This window comes from Lygodium microphyllum, chromosome 23 (assembly GCF_053477565.2).
Source record: "Lygodium microphyllum isolate KBCC chromosome 23, Lygodium_microphyllum_v1.1.10, whole genome shotgun sequence".
Classification (NCBI taxonomy): Eukaryota; Viridiplantae; Streptophyta; class Polypodiopsida; order Schizaeales; family Lygodiaceae; genus Lygodium; species Lygodium microphyllum.
Window position 1 is genome coordinate 81,496,062 of NC_141157.1, and position 15,506 is coordinate 81,511,567.

General features: G+C 43.9%; 1 protein-coding gene across 4 annotated transcripts in view; it reads left to right on the forward strand.

Moving 5' to 3' along the window:
• The first annotated feature begins 1,911 nt into the window (after positions 1-1,911).
• The window catches only part of LOC148016393 (uncharacterized), a 38,606-nt gene continuing 25,011 nt past the window's right edge, over positions 1,912-15,506 (forward strand). For 2 of the 4 annotated variants that reach the window (XM_087664747.1, XM_087664750.1), the window contains exons 1-5: positions 1,912-2,546; positions 2,978-3,040; positions 3,136-4,650; positions 4,862-4,980; positions 5,314-5,595. In XM_087664747.1, coding sequence (XP_087520873.1) covers positions 3,154-4,650; positions 4,862-4,980; positions 5,314-5,595 — 1,898 coding nt within the window. In that variant the 5' untranslated portion in view covers positions 1,912-2,546; positions 2,978-3,040; positions 3,136-3,153. Of the gene's footprint in view, positions 2,547-2,965; positions 3,041-3,135; positions 4,651-4,861; positions 4,981-5,313; positions 5,596-15,506 lie in introns of all 4 variants that reach the window. The other 2 variants (XM_087664748.1, XM_087664749.1) reach the window with 2 other exon arrangements.

Here is a 15,506-nt window from a genome sequence, read left to right on the forward strand (position 1 = left end):
AATTTGAAATCTCACTTTTTAGCTAACAACACGATTGTTTTGCTCACATGATTGTCGTGTTCAAGTTTAAAAGATCATTTGCGAATGAATTACATTTCTTCATGCATACAACTAACCTCATCGACCTTGTAAGCTCATCATTACAAGCTAAATTTCCATAGATTGTTGGCTAGAACGTTGTATACCTTGATTGCATTCCGCATAAAATAAAGTGGAATGACCATTTCCAAAAAAACACCTCATGGAGGCCTTCACACGTAGACACATTTGCAAAAAGCATGCAAACATTTATTCCTTTGTCATGAGAGATAGGGGGTGTAGTTTAGCTAAATGTTGTAAAGAAAACCAAAGTTGAATCTTGTAAGTTTAGTTTTGAGAAATTTTGGTAAGTTGTAAAGAACATTTTGGTGTGAAGCTTCCTTAAGTATGCACAAGGACAAGGCATAGGGAAGAAAAGGACAGTTTGCACTTTTGGAGGGAGGCTTGTCTAAGGAAAGAGGAGAGCTTGACAAGTAGCACAAGCCACCTGGAAAGGATAGGATCAATGGCCAAGTAAGATAACAAGAGGAGGAGAGCTTCATCCACTGGGCCCTTAGGATGGCCCCACGTGGAGGAATTTTGACCGTGGATGTTGGGCAATGTAGTGTGCTCCTAGCTTTTTTTCTTTTTATGCACGTCTACATCAAATTTATTGTTGTTCATCCACTACCTCTTTAAATATCCACAAGTTAATAATGGTGCTCAATTCTTTGTGAAGCATGGAGTTCATATTTGTCTTATTTTACATGAGTAAGGTTAGAGATTTCTTTTTTTGATAACATATCTACCTTTAGGAAATGAGTTTTTAGTCCTTTTTGATGCACTTAATAATCCAGTTCGAACATGCATAAACATCATATCAACAATTTCTGGTTTTACCACTTCCCTTGCTTACAATCACAACATGTAATATGCAATACAGACAACTAAATCTCCTACATAAAGTAATGTGCAACAAATAGGACTTTGCATAGGAAAATCATGAAAAATACCATCACACAATCCAAAATGCTGGATTGTTGTCCAATGGCAAAAGCCTTTAGTTGCATAATAGACAATTAGAGACATAGTTTGGAGAGTTGTCATACTATCAACTACTTCACTATGTCACAACATGTATGGTCCAAGAGTAAAACTTTGAAAGGGCCATGATAACCAATAATCTTTCCAATAGTAGAGAGAATGGGGACAATAGTTTTTATTTGCCACACCAAACTAGGGCAATTAAAGTTTGGTGTTCTACCAAATGCAAGGGTTTTATGGAAAATTTTGAGTGGAAATTACAAAGGTATAGTTCCCCTTGCCTTTAGATTTAAGTGCTAATGGTGGCAAATTTAGTTGATCTAGGCAAACAATCGGAATTTATTGCGAAAATGGTTGGACTAACCTTTGTCCAATATATGGTAAAAAATTAAAAGACTAAAAACCACTTGGCCTACCCTTATAAAGATGAGGAGACCATCTCAACTATTTCAATCCTTGGTTTATTGTGATTATTTGCAAATAGCTAAATAATATTTGTGATTTTGATTTTAATTATTGGAGCTCATTTATAACATTAAAAAACTTGATAAGTGAGAGTGTGAAAAAGGAGACGATCTCGACCATTGCAATAGTTAAATTTAATTCTCATCGTGTAAAAATAATGCAACAAGATTTTAATTTTTACACTTGCTGCTTATTATCGTTTTTACTTAAGAATTGTCTCCTTGATCCCAACTACTATAGCAATAGTTTAATCTAAATTTAAATTATTGGGAAATAGTCAATAATTTAGATGTTAATGACGTTTTGGTATTGATTTTAGTGCTTTGGAAAAATTAAAATAAGAAATACTCGATAAGTAAGAGTGAGAAAACAGACAGACGGAGGGAGAGAGAGAGAGAGAGGTTTGCGCTTCCTTTAGTCTTCTAAACGCTGCCTGGCCCTGCGAGCTCATTTCCGTTCCTCCAGAGAGCTTCCTCGCGATCGCCATGTAGCAAGATAAAATAATGGCTATGGCGAAACACATGGCAGCACAGTCGTGACACAATGCATCGAAGTCAACCGTAGCTTCGCCAGGGTCTGCAGTTTTTACCTCAAAGTAAATCCCTCCTCTGCCTTAATACTTCTTCTTCCTTAAAAGTGCAGAACAAAAGGAAGGAACGAACAAAAGAAGGAACGCACCTGCTGCATGATCATCCTTCTCCAAGCAGCCATTTTGGAGCACCTCTGGTTGACCTCCGGTTCAAACAATCCAGGAGTGAATGAAAGAAAGAAAGAAAGAGGAAAATCAGCAGCAGTGTATGATCAATAATAAGGACCAGGGACCAAACCCTTCCATATGCAGGCTTAACCACCAGCCACTGCACACACCGTACAGGTTCGTATCGTGGCGTGTGTCTTTGGCTCTCAACTGGCGTATGTCTTCAGACTTCGATGGCGTATGTCATCGGTTCTCAACGAGTATACTGGTCCATTGACTAGGAGCTAAGAACGGACCCTCAAGATCAAAAGCTCAAGCACAGGTATATGCAGATATCTATTAACAGAAGTTCTTTGAGGTCCACCCCTATTCTTAAAATTTTGCTTCCCTTAATGTGTGTCAACAATCCACCAATCTATTATTGGTGGGCGGACCTGATTTAAGCACATTCAGAGCAACCATTTTAGGTTGTCTTGACCATCCCTACTGTCAGCTTCTAATGAGAATATTGGATCTTGCTACCATTATCATCAGCCTCAGCTTTGTAAGAAACTGCTGAATATGCTATATGTTTTGCAACCATGTCCATCATATGTCGGTTGTAGTAGCAGAAAAAGGAAAAGAATCTCTGATTTTTTTTTCACCTGAATCTTTCTTATTATTCAGAGCAACTGGTACAGGCGATGTATAAATTGAAATGTTTTATTGCAATTCCTTTTTCTGTTATGAAAGTGTTTTTAGGGCTCTTTCCAGCTTGCTTTGGTTTTGCGTTGGACATCATTTTCATCTAGGCATTGCTGGCACCTAAAGAGTTGTGTAAGTTTCTGAGTAACAGATTTGTTTTGGCAAAATTGGATATTCCTTTTGAGCAAGTCATCATACCGAATCTTGCATGCATGTTTGAGCTGCAGTCTGCAAAGTAGAAGAAAATGCCGAGTCAGGAGCATGAAAATGAAGGTTCTGAAATTACAGAGGAACCCAACCAGGACATGGATGAACGCTTGGCAACCATACTACATTTACAACAGTTGCAGCAAAAGCAGGAAGTTACTCGGCTGATGGAATCCCACACAGTTACAAATGCTGATGCAGAGTTTAGACGTGGATTGGAGGAGCTGGTGCGGGATCATCTCAATACTTGTATGGTCCTTGCTTCTTGCAGTTCTGCTCATGATTCTGGAATTGGTAGCAGCAGTAGCATGCATGAGGATGTACATGATGAACATCAGTTACAGCATGAGGAGGACGAGAGTCATTTTTGCTGTCATGGTACTTCGCATTTGGATAATGACCAGTCCCAGGAACCAGATGCTCAAGTGCACCAAACTGGTGAGTCTGCACTTTACAGCACAGAACACAGATTGGATAGTCAAGAGATCACAGATGAAATTGAAAATAGGAGTCAGTTAATACAGGATCAAGTTAGAGATGATACAGCAACGGATCTGTCTCGTTTAGAGGAGCGACCGCGGTCAAGGGTCCTTAGCATGTGGGCTGCACAGCACGCTCAGGAAATGATCACTACAATGGAGAGACAAGCCCGTGAGGCTGAACTCTTAGCCCTGGCTGGTCTTCACACCGTGTCAACCTTAGATGCCTCATTTTTGAGAGAATCTACATCAAGTCCCCATCCCAACTTCGAGGAAGCTGAAAGACCACGTAGGAGAGCATCTTCTATTGTACAGATGTGGCGGGAACTTGAGGAAGAACAAAGAACTGCACAGGCCAGGAATGACCTTGAGAATATGGTGGCCTTTGGAGGGGAAACTGTGGGGAGTCCTGAGAATTCTGAGGAGATTGAGAGGGTGATTGCTGAAGGGCAAGAAGAGACACAGGATAATCAGGAGAGACCAGCAGATGAGGAAACACATGCAAATGGTTATACTGATGAGCAGCTACAATCAGAGAACATGGATTATAGGCCTTGGGAAGTTAATGAAACAATTGAAAGGATTAGCATACATGACACCAGGGAACCATCTCAAAGCCAAAGCCAGGAAGGTGAAAGAGAGCATGTTCGACAGATTGTACAACGGCTCATGACAGACAATGAGATGAGGAGCCTTTCTTCTGCTGATCATGCTCAGCATAGAGGTGCATGGCTGGATGAGAATGAGAGGGAAAGGGTGCGAGAACTTGCACGTGAGTGGGTTCGAGTAACAGAACAAAGGAACGGTGTGCGGGATGCCAGATGGAGATCTCCAGGAAGGCAAGCACAGGGACTAACAAGAGGGGATGAAGTTGGGCAAGAAGAGGTGGAAGATGCAGATGACAATTCTATGTTAAGAAGAAGTCAGCAAAGAGAGCGCAACCGACAAGCTATTCTTGATCTGTTATTGAGAGCAGAGCAGGAGAGGCAAAGGGAGCTCGATCTTCTCCTACAGCACCGTGCAGTGTCGGATTTTGCCCATCGACATCGCCTGCAGGTTTTATTTACGAGCATCATATGTTGGATTGAAGCATGATACATAGTGAATCAGTGGCCAATGTATTTTCCTTTATTCGAGATAAGAGGTTGCATGCTCTAGCAAATTGCATGTTTTAAAGACTCATACATCAAAGTGCTTGCATCGTTTTCAATAAAATTTACCTTTTTAGTGTTTAAATGACCAATGAAACCTTTACCAACTTTTGCAGTCCCTATTACGAGGAAGATTTTTGCGGACAGGAGTAATTAGGGAGGAGGAACGTCCTTTTTCTTCAGCAGCAGGAGAGCTAGGTCAACTCAGACAAAGAAGGGCTGTCAGTGGAATAAGGTAATAAGTGCTTCCTGCTTTACATAAGAAATGAGTAGTGCTTGTGAAAAACATTTCTCACAACCGGTGGAAAAAAGGAAGAGCAAGGATATGGGTCAGTTTTTGGCTGGTCCTAGAATTAACATGGCAAATTTTCAACTTTTTTTTCTCAAGAAAAAAGCAGGATTTTGAAATTCTAGCTGTGAAAATATACTAAAGTATAGTTTCCTGTGAACACTAGATGAAATCATGAGACATTTGTCTGTATAAAACTTCAGGAGTTATTTTGCAGGACATACTTCTGTCATCATGAGAATTGGTATATTCTATAATCATATGAGTTTCTAAATGCAGGGAAGGATTCCGCTTCCGACTTGAAACTGTTCTACAAGGTCAAGTCAATAATAACCAGGCAGACACTCAGCAGAGAAATGCTCATCCAATAGGTCATAGGAGACAGACAGCAAATCGACCTGTAACCCAGTTGCTAAATAACAATGTCCCAGGTAGTAGAGCCACTTCCACAGATGTCGTGGCAGCAACCAGAAACTTGGAAGGAGTGTCTACCAACAGAAGAATTCAAAATATGGAGGAGTCAACAGCCTACAACATGGAACTCCAAGAGCTTTTGGGGAGGTAAATATGCACAATTTGGCTTTGGATGCTATAGATGCCTAAATTATATGTCAAGATTGTCCAGACTTTGAATGGTTTTGTGTAAACATGAACTTGCATGCACATGTAATTGGAAACAATAGTAGAGGGCAGCTAATCTTCCTACAGGTTTTCCCTGCCATATTGTGTTGTTCCCAAAATCAGGTGGATGAGAATGTGACCTGCCATAGGGTACTGAATCTTTTCAAATGTGCCTTGGGCTGTATCCTATTCTTTCCCCAGCTGTAGTTCCATTGATGATCAGTCACCATATACTTAAAGACTCTTCTTTGTTGTGTTAACTGGAAATGCACGGCATTCCTAAAGGCCACATGCATGAAATAAGGTGAAACTTGAAAGTCTATTGTCAAGGAACACTGAACTACCATTTTATGGACTTTTGATGCGGCATGCCATTCTATTTCTGTAGCTAGTTATTGCTGGAACAAAAGTTGCACATTTTTTTGTTCAAGATAGCATGCATGCCACAAATTATAAATGCAATGCTGTGGCCATACACGTCTATCAAGAAATTCTAGGGCAAATAGAGGAAGCACAAAATATACGATTGCACAATAACAGTATCTTTCGAATGCTTAAGGAAGAAGGGTGTATGGAATGATAAGTATGGGGCCATTGGCTTCCCTGTCTTGATGAGGACTAGGGCTGCTGGTGAGCTGATGGAGTCATAGATGCTGGAAATAGCGCCAAGAGTGAGACTTTCCCAATCACAGCAGCAACAGTCCACCTTTGATCACACGGCATCTTGTGAAGGGAAGCAATGATGGCAGCAGTCCTATAGGATGCAAAATGCATGCTTTAGAGGCAGCCAACGAGCAGCACGTGGATGAGGAAGGCAACCACGATAGTGTAAAGAAACGCTTGTCTACAGAATACAAATACAATTGTACGACAAACACACAGACTGATAAAGAAAACACAAATTGATAAAGAAACATAGTTAGGGTTAGGGTTAATACAAAGACAATGAGCATTGAAGGTAATGAAATCTGAATAATGAATGAATAGATAGTGCTCAATGCAGCAAATGCACTATACAAGGTGAAAACTGACCCTCGAACTCCAATATCTCGAGGAATGGGTTAGAGAGTATGAGTAGAAGAGTGTGTCATACTCTGATAGCTCTCGAAACATTGTAGAAAACCTTCGAAGGTGTTAGGAAGCAGTAAATGCAGCTCAAAAGGCTGGATTGGTGTGATTGATGAGCAATAAAGAATGGAATTTTATTGGAGAACTGTAGATGATAGTTGCAACATCAAAAAGCAGCAGTAGATGATGATGTGGCAGCAGTACGGCAGGGCTGGACAGCAAAACACAGCATTAAATGAGGTGGCTAGTAGTATACGGCAGCTCTAGATGATCAAACACAAGTTGGAAGTATTATGTCCCTAGATATTTGGATGGGCGCTAGTAGCATTGATCACAATGGTTGTGAAGTGACTTAGTGCGAATGCACTAAGGGCACTTCGGGTTAGGGCACCGACTCCTATTTATAGGACTCAAGGTCCTATTGTGCTCATTTATTGTGCGATCACCTCTCTGTTAGGAGTCTAGTTAGCTCATGTGTGAGTTTGGCCTATGCTTGATATTACTGTGTAATTTAGGCATTTTATAGTGGCCATTTTAGTGATTATTTAGGCATTTATTGCTGGCTGACCAACATTAAAATCTGGCCGACCAGTTGCCATATTTGGCATATTTTGGGTCTATTTATGCAGTGGCTCCTCCTCTCATTCAATTATCATCATTCTTTACGTGGTCTTCTTGTTGGAGAGAGGAGCCGGTGCTAGTGCCCACATAGCCAGTGACTCACTGTTGTATGCGTCATTCTCGTGTTTGGTATACGGATTCCATTTCCCGAGCACATCTTTGAGTTCTCTTCCTTTGCAGTGTTCTTTTGTTACCTTTCTCTTCTGTCTTGTGTTCAATAGTTATTTCAGCACTTGTCTATGCTTCCATTGCTGCACCACTTATGACATGGTATTAGATTGCATGATCTCGGTTTTTGCTGCGATTTTTCTGTTGATTACAGGTTTTTCTTCCCCTTGCTGATTAGGCCTGCGTTTTTCAAACCAGCAACCTGTGTTTTCAGCTTGCAATCTGTTAGCCTGCTCTATTTCATTCTCAGTCTGTCATCTCCTAGTTGTGAGCTCCTGTCAGAGTTTGGCAGGAGACAGAGGAGCTCTGTCAGTTTATGTGTTGCTGATTTTTGTGTGCATTCTCTTCTCGGGTGGCAGTCAGCCTTTATTGGCTGCTTTTTGTGCCAATCGGCCAGATTAGGGTCAATCAGCCAGATTTTGGGCCAGCCGGCCAGCTTTTGGGCCAGTCCGCCAGTTTTAGGGCTGGGGGACTATTTATAGCAGCCCCCCCATCAGTCTTTCATTCTGTCCTTTAGATTCAGCGCACTCTCTCTCCTCTCCCACTCCGGCATCGGCTCTGCCCTTGTTCCTAGCCTGATCTGGTGCCCTCACTGATGCTCTGGCTGCGTGTAGGGACTGATCAGTCCATTTCAGAGTATTCAGCATCCATTTCAATCAGTGCAGATCTTCTTCCTTCATTGCTTTCTCTCAGTCTCTCCTCCGTGTTCGTGTTTCTTCTTCCGTTGCACACTCTCACATGGTATCATTGCCTAACTGAGAGCACGGAGGATCTCATCGATTGGAGAGACACTACACCACTCTTCTGCTGCTGCCGTCTCTTCCCCAACAGCCAAGGTGGCCCTTCCAAGAGGTCATCATCCTGGCGTTTGCTGCAGGCGCCCCCTCCAGAGGCTGCCACGTCATTACAAACCACTTCATGTTTGTGTTTTCAGTTAGGGCGGCCACTCCTCTAGCTGGGCGACACTCCTCCAACCTGCGCCTTGCTGTTCTGGCTGTCGTTCCATCTCCAGGCGGCTCTTTTCCTGCTGGTGACCTATTCCCAGGCTGCGTTTTTGGTGCTGGCGGCTTCTAGCTTCTGATATTCATCAGACAACCTTGCGTTTTGCAGCTCCAGGTGTCACTAGGCCTCCCCAGCCTGCATTTTGGTGATTGGTGACCATACTGCTGGTCATTCTTCAGCATCGGCAAAGTTTTCTTGGGTGTTTGGTGTTTTGCAAATTGGAAAATGTCTTACCAGTTTTCAGGCTTTGACGACTCAAAGGATGAGCTCCTCTCTCATCCTTCCTTTGAGCGGAGACGGGATTATCAGCCGTTTCGACGACGGGAGGAGACTCCTCGCACTTGTTCCTCTTCAGTCCATGCATCTCAGAGGGTTTCCTCTACCGTGAAGGTTCCATCCGTGAAGACTGCTTCAGATGTCCGGATGCCTTCCTTGATTCCCTCTATCCAGGTGCCTATTCTCCCTTCCTTTCTAAAGGAAGATAAGTTGGATGGTTCCAACTACTCCCTTTGGTTGTGCAAGGTGGAGTGCATCCTCGACACATTCGACCTATGGGAGCTTGTTTCTTCACCCATTGACCGTCCCCCCGTGGATTCGTCAGATGGAGCCTCTATGGACCGTGCTGCCTTGTGGGATAGGCTCAACTCTCCAGCCCGTTCCTTTCTGTTTATGAGTCTTCATGACTCGATTCTTGTACATGTTCACAGGTTAAAGACCGCGGCGGAAGTGTGGAAGAAGCTTATGTCTTTGTATCAGCATAAGACGTTTGCCCACAAGATTTCTTTGGAGAAGAAGTTGCGGATGCTCAGTCTTGATGATTCTTCTTCTATGAAGGAGCACATCACGAAGATTGAGGACATGCGAGGCGAGCTAGCCTCTCTTGGTCGTGTGACCCGCGAGAAACTCCTATGGGAGGAACTTTCCCCGCTTGTCTTGGAGCATGATGAGCGACTTAGAGAGGTGGGCGCCAGTGGCTCCACCAAGGCTTTTACTGCAGGTATCGATGGCGGCAAGAAGCAGCAGCAGCAGAAGGAGAAGGCCAAGGACAAGGAGGAGGAGGCCAAGAAGGATGCAAAGGAGAAGAAGCCCAAGTGCCCACACTGTGGGAAGGGCACTCATCCCGAGGAGAAGTGTTGGCAGAAGTATCCCCATTTGAAGCCCAAGGAGGACTCAAAGGCGGCCCCAACCATGACAGAGTCTGCGTTTGTGCATGTCTTTGTTTAGGAGGATATAGCCCTAGCTTCTACCACTCAGGAGAAGCCTTGGCTCGTGGACAGCGGAGCATCTTCTCATATGACCTTTAGACAGGATTGGCTTCAGGATCTTCGTTCCAGAGGGGGCACCGTCACCATTGGTGACAATTCTACAGTTCCTGTTCGAGGCGTGGGGATGCTACCTATGTTTTTTGTCAGGTCTTCTTCCGCCAAAGTTCTTTATGTACCTAATTTGGGCTTTAACCTATTGTCTGTGCATAGTCTTACTCAGCTAGGTACCCGAGTCATTTTTACAAAGGATGCAGTCACAGTGGAGGATGCTTCTACAGGTGATGCTCTTTGGACAAGTCCACAGGAGGGTGGGCTTTATAAGCTCACAGCCTTGGCTGCGAGGGCTTCCCACGAGCTTGGGCTGCTTTGGCATGCTCGTTATGGTCATTTGAACCTTGATTCTATTTGGCGGGCTTCTTGGAGGAAGATGGTGGAGGGACTTCCAGATTTCCCTCCTATTCACACTTTGTGCCTTAGCTACTTGAGGGGCAAGCAGCATCGGCAGCCTCACCCGCAGGTTGCTTTTAGATGGGCCGGTGCTTGCTTCAAGCCATACAAGGCTTTCTTCAACCTGCAAACAAACTCAGGATGAACAGCATGCACATAACCTGGTGGCTACTCCATATAGACCTCTTCTTGCAAATCACCATGCAAGAAGGCATTCTTTACATCCATCTGATGTAAAGACCATCCCTTTGATGCAGCCATAGCAATGACTGCTCTTACGGTTGCCATCCTTGCAACCGGACTGAATGTTTCTTCATAGTCAATGCCATATGTTTGTGCATACCCCTTGACTACTAATCTTGCCTTGTATCTATTCACAGAACCATCTGCATTGTGCACGGCGGACGATGCGGCTGATCTCTTCACGAAGCCTTTGCCTCAGGCTTCTTTGCTTCATCACATGCGGCTGTTAGGTCTTCAGACCCTCCCAGGATCTAAGAGGGGGTGTTAGCCTGCTCTATTTCATTCTTAGTCTGTCATCTCCTGGTTGTGAGCTCCTGTCAGAGTCTGGCAGGAGACAGAGGAGCTCTGTCAGTTTATGTGTTGCTGATTTTTGTGTGCATTCTCTTCTCGGGTGGCAGTCAGCCTTTATCGGTTGCTTTTTGTGCCAGTCGGCCAGATTTTGGGCCAGCCGGCCAGCTTTTGGGCCAGTCGGCCAGTTTTAGGGCTGGGGGACTATTTATAGCAGCCCCCCCCATCAGTCCTTCATTCTGTCCTTTAGATTTAGCGCACTCTCTCTCCTCTCCCACTCTAGCATCAGCTCTGCCCTTGTTCCCAGCCTGATCTGGTGCCCTCACTGATGCTCCGGGCTGCGTGCAGGGACTGATCAGTCCATTTCAGAGTATTCAGCATCCATTTCAGTCAGTGCAGATCTTCTTCCTTCATTCTCTGCTTTCTCTCTGTCTCTCCTCCGTGTTCGTGTTTCTTCTTCCGTTGTGCACCCTCACACAATCGTTAGTTTACTGCATTCAATGTTCCTCTTACTTGCGTTTTTGGTTTTCTGTCCTTAATTGTGTATGGGCAATTGTTTGTATAGGCGGTTTTTGTTGTTTTTGATTGGTTTTTCTTTGTTTTGTAGCAGCTAGCATTCGTTTTTGATTAGATTTTTGGTTACATTGTATGTGAACTCTCATTTTGTGAAATCTTTGCTGTTGGTTTGGTTGTATTCCCTCTTCCTATATCCTCTATCCTCTATCTTCTCATCTCCTCTCCAGATGGCTCCTCCGTGCAGTTCTACAAATAATAAGTTACATGGACCTGACTATCTTAATGGAGTGTTGTGATGAAAGCTTGATTTGTGGAGAAGTGGATTTGGTACATTGTATGCCGAGCTATTTCTCGGCCTTAGTGTCCTTTTCCTCGTTCCAATAATTTTGATGAGGAGAACCATGAGGAAGTTATCCTTATGTGGGATTTTGACAATGTACATGCGTATTTTGCACTACTTCGGTGTATTTCTAAAGTAGTTCTATCGGCGGTTAGCTCCTGTAGTGTTGGAGCTCAGCTGGGGTTGTGCAACAGCAGTTCGAGGAGAGTGTGAGAGTGACAACAAGAGTCAAAGAGAGAGAGAGAGAGCGAAAGTATGATTAGATTTGAGTATACCAACAAATGTGTTGGTACACAAAGAATAAAATGTATTTATACTTGGGGCATATTAAGGGTGCATTCACATGTACAACTGAATAGTATGTGTGTACTATACATGGAGGTCAAACGGGCCTTTATCCCAATAACCTCCCACTTAAAGGTTGGAAGTGAACCTCTAACCAACTTCCACTAGTCATATGCAATGCTCATGTTGAGCTTTGCTTAGACTTTTAGTGAGAACATCTGCAGGGTTGTCCTGTGTTTTTATCTTGGTCAATGTGATTTGACCATCTTTCAGAATTTGTCTGATAAAGTGATATTGCATATCTATATACTTTGTGCATGAATGATACATGGCATTTCAAATACATAGCACTCTGGCTATCACATCCCAAAACTGTAGTACCCATAGATATGCCGAGATCCTTTGCAAGTTTGCTCAACCATATAGCTTCCTTAGAAGCTTCAGTAGTTGATATGTATTAAGCTTCAGTAGTACGCAATGTGATGATGTTCTACAACCTAGAACACCAAGAAATGGCCCCACTTGCAACCGTAAAGACATACCCGTTGGTGGACCTACGAGTGTCCAAGTCACCTGCCATGTCTGCATCACAATAACCCTACAAACTAAGTGCACCCGACCCATAGCAAATACACTTTCTTTGTGTACCCTTTTGGTATCGAAGAGTACACTTGACAGCCTTCCAATGTGTTTTGCCAGGATTTGACATAAACCTGCTAACAACTCCCACTACATGAGCAATATCTAGACGAGTAGCAACCATAGCATACATAAGAGAGCCACAAGCTGACGCATAAGGGACTCCTTTCATAGCATTTAATTCTACCTTATCTTTTGGGCTATTGGCTTTACTAAGCTTAAGACAAGGAGGTAAGGGTACCCCAAAAGGCTTAGCTTCAGTCATGTTAAATCTGTCCAATACCTTTGCAATGTACTTTTCTTGGGATAAAAACAACAATTTCTGCATTCTATCTCTGCGAATCCTCATGCCCAAAATATGCTTTGCATTCCCCAAATCCTTCATGGAGAAAGCTGATGCTGATTTTTGAGGGCATCCAAGCTAGTCTTTCTTTTCCCAGCTAGCAACATATCATCCATATATAAAACAAGTATGATGGGTCTGCCATCTGTATTCTTTTTCATGTATGGGCAATGATTTGCATGGCTGCGTGTAAACTCATGAGATAGCGTAAAAGTGTCAGACTTTTTGTACCACTTGTTAAGAAGAGTGCTAGGGTTTGCAATGAGGACACACAGAGTGTACGACCATGACAGAAACACAAAGACACAGACACAGACACAGACATAGAGGGCAAAACTCAAACCCTAAATGCAAAGCTTAAAACTCAAACCCTAAACGCAAAACTCAAAACTCAAACACAAAAACTTAAACACAAACAGAAGAAGGGAGAGAGAGAAAACATAACTCTGAAGTGAGTGAATGCTGTAAATGAATGTAAGAGTGTACAGTGTGCTCAAGGGCAGAGCAATGTTGGAGTGTGACGTCCACCGAAGACAGATCCCAAGTTTGTGACCACGAGTCGGAGTGTAGGAGTGCTAAATAGTAAATGGCAGCAGGCTGGTCAACAAAATGCAGCAGTTTGGAGACTGCAAATTGGTAAACACAGCAGTGTACCACCGATCGGGGGCTGGAAACTGTGCATAGTATGCTGTAGAGACAGAAGGCTGAAACAATGTCTGAGAGTGTCAGGGCCTGCAATGTTGAAAATGCAAGCAGGTTGACCCTGGAGATGATGGACAGCAGGCTAAACAACAGTCTGGGACAGTTTGGAGGAGTCATTAGCTGTAGACAGCAGGCTGAAACAGTGTTTGAGAGTGTCAAGGCCTGCAATGTTGAAAATGCAGGCGGGTTGACCCTGGAGATGATGGACAGTAGGCTGAACAACAGTCTGGGACAGTTTGGAGCAGTCGTCAGCAGCTGAGAGCTGTCGCCTACAGCAATGGATAGGCTGAAGATGATGTGGCTGCAGTCGATGATGGCTGGACAGCAGATGGAGGCGGGCTGTAGGCTGGAAACTGGGCGCCAACAGCAGCCGAGGGTGTGTGGGCTGGTGTAACTTGCAAAACAAGGATGATTGTTGAATGGGGGCAGCTTGTCTATTTATAGATGTGGAAGGGCACCCCAAAAATTAGGGTTTCCACTAAACTTTCTCGAACCGCTCCCCGTTTTAGGGTTTTCACTGAACTCTCTTGAACCGCTCCCCGTTTTAGGGTTTTACTCTAAAAGAGCATTTTTAGTGTGTTTTGGGGTTGTTTAAGAGGCTAATCAGCAAGTAATGCATATTTTAGCTCAACACCCCCTCTCAGGTCCAAAACTGAGCCAAAAGGTTAGGCCAGAGCCAATGTGATGTTGATGTACCCCAAGGCGTCCCACCCCAAAGCAGCCAAGGCATTGGATAAAGGGTGCACGTCGGCTACCCAGTGGCCTACCAAGACTACAGAGGCGATGATTATCTTACCAAGGGAATCCAAACAGTCACCCCAGAGAGGATAGGGCATCGGACAAAGGGTGCACGTCGGATGCCTAGTGGCCTACCAAGCCCTACAAAGGCGGATGGAACTGCATGGAACTTTTGTGTGTGTTTTTTTTTGAACAAGTGTGGTAAATTTTATGGGATGCGGCCGATTGAGGAATAGTGACTTAGAAGACAGGAGTACGGAGGGTACACCCAACACATCACAAAACAGTACAAGCTAATACATCCACCGAGGGTGTTGATGATGAGGAAAAGTAGGTGATGAGGTATCCATGTGATGAAGAAAGATGGTGATGTGGTAACAACAGCGGCCGGTGGAAACAGGTTAGGTTCCGCTCAAGTGGTGCTTTGCACAATGAGATGGAAGGTATGCTACATGCTGAAGATGCTCATGCAGCAGGTGCCACTTGGACACTGTCCCTCATGGGAAAATTGTTCACTTGCCCAAGTGCCCTAGTACAAAGATGATGAAATCATGTAATGCAAAGGGTAAGGTACAACAGGGGGAAGAAGCTGATGTGGAAGACAAACTGCTGAAGCCTGTAGAATACCAAAAAGGGTAGGAACCCCCTCTCAACGTGGATGTAGATGCCAAAGAAAGAAGAGGAGCTTGATGTCGGTCTTCGTGTGGTGCCGAGAACCATAAGGAATGAAGAGGAGGAGGAAGCATCCCAGCTGGAAGAGCTAGGTAGAAGTCACCGCCATGATAGCATCAAGAGAGATGCTACACGATCCGCCTTGGGAGGGGAAGCCTCCATGCTGGTAGAAGAGCAAAACTCCAAGGATGATGAAACCATGAAGGAACAGTGCACATCCCAAGTCTCTAGCCCAGGTAGGACTGGGCAAACCTGCATGTTAGCCCTACACTGAAAACAAAATGTGCAAAGGAGATCAAAGTCTGCAATCACAAAGGTCAGTAGTGAGATGCTCCAAAAACAAAACAAAACTAAAATGAAAAGCTAATTGAAAGAACAAGTGTAAAGATGCAAATGTGTATGTGTGAGTGAGTAAATGCAGCGGAAGACTTAAAATGTAGAGATAAAAATCCTATGGGCCTGACTCTAAGAGTGCGAAAAATGATTGCTAGATTGACCTAGGGTATCCGAAAAG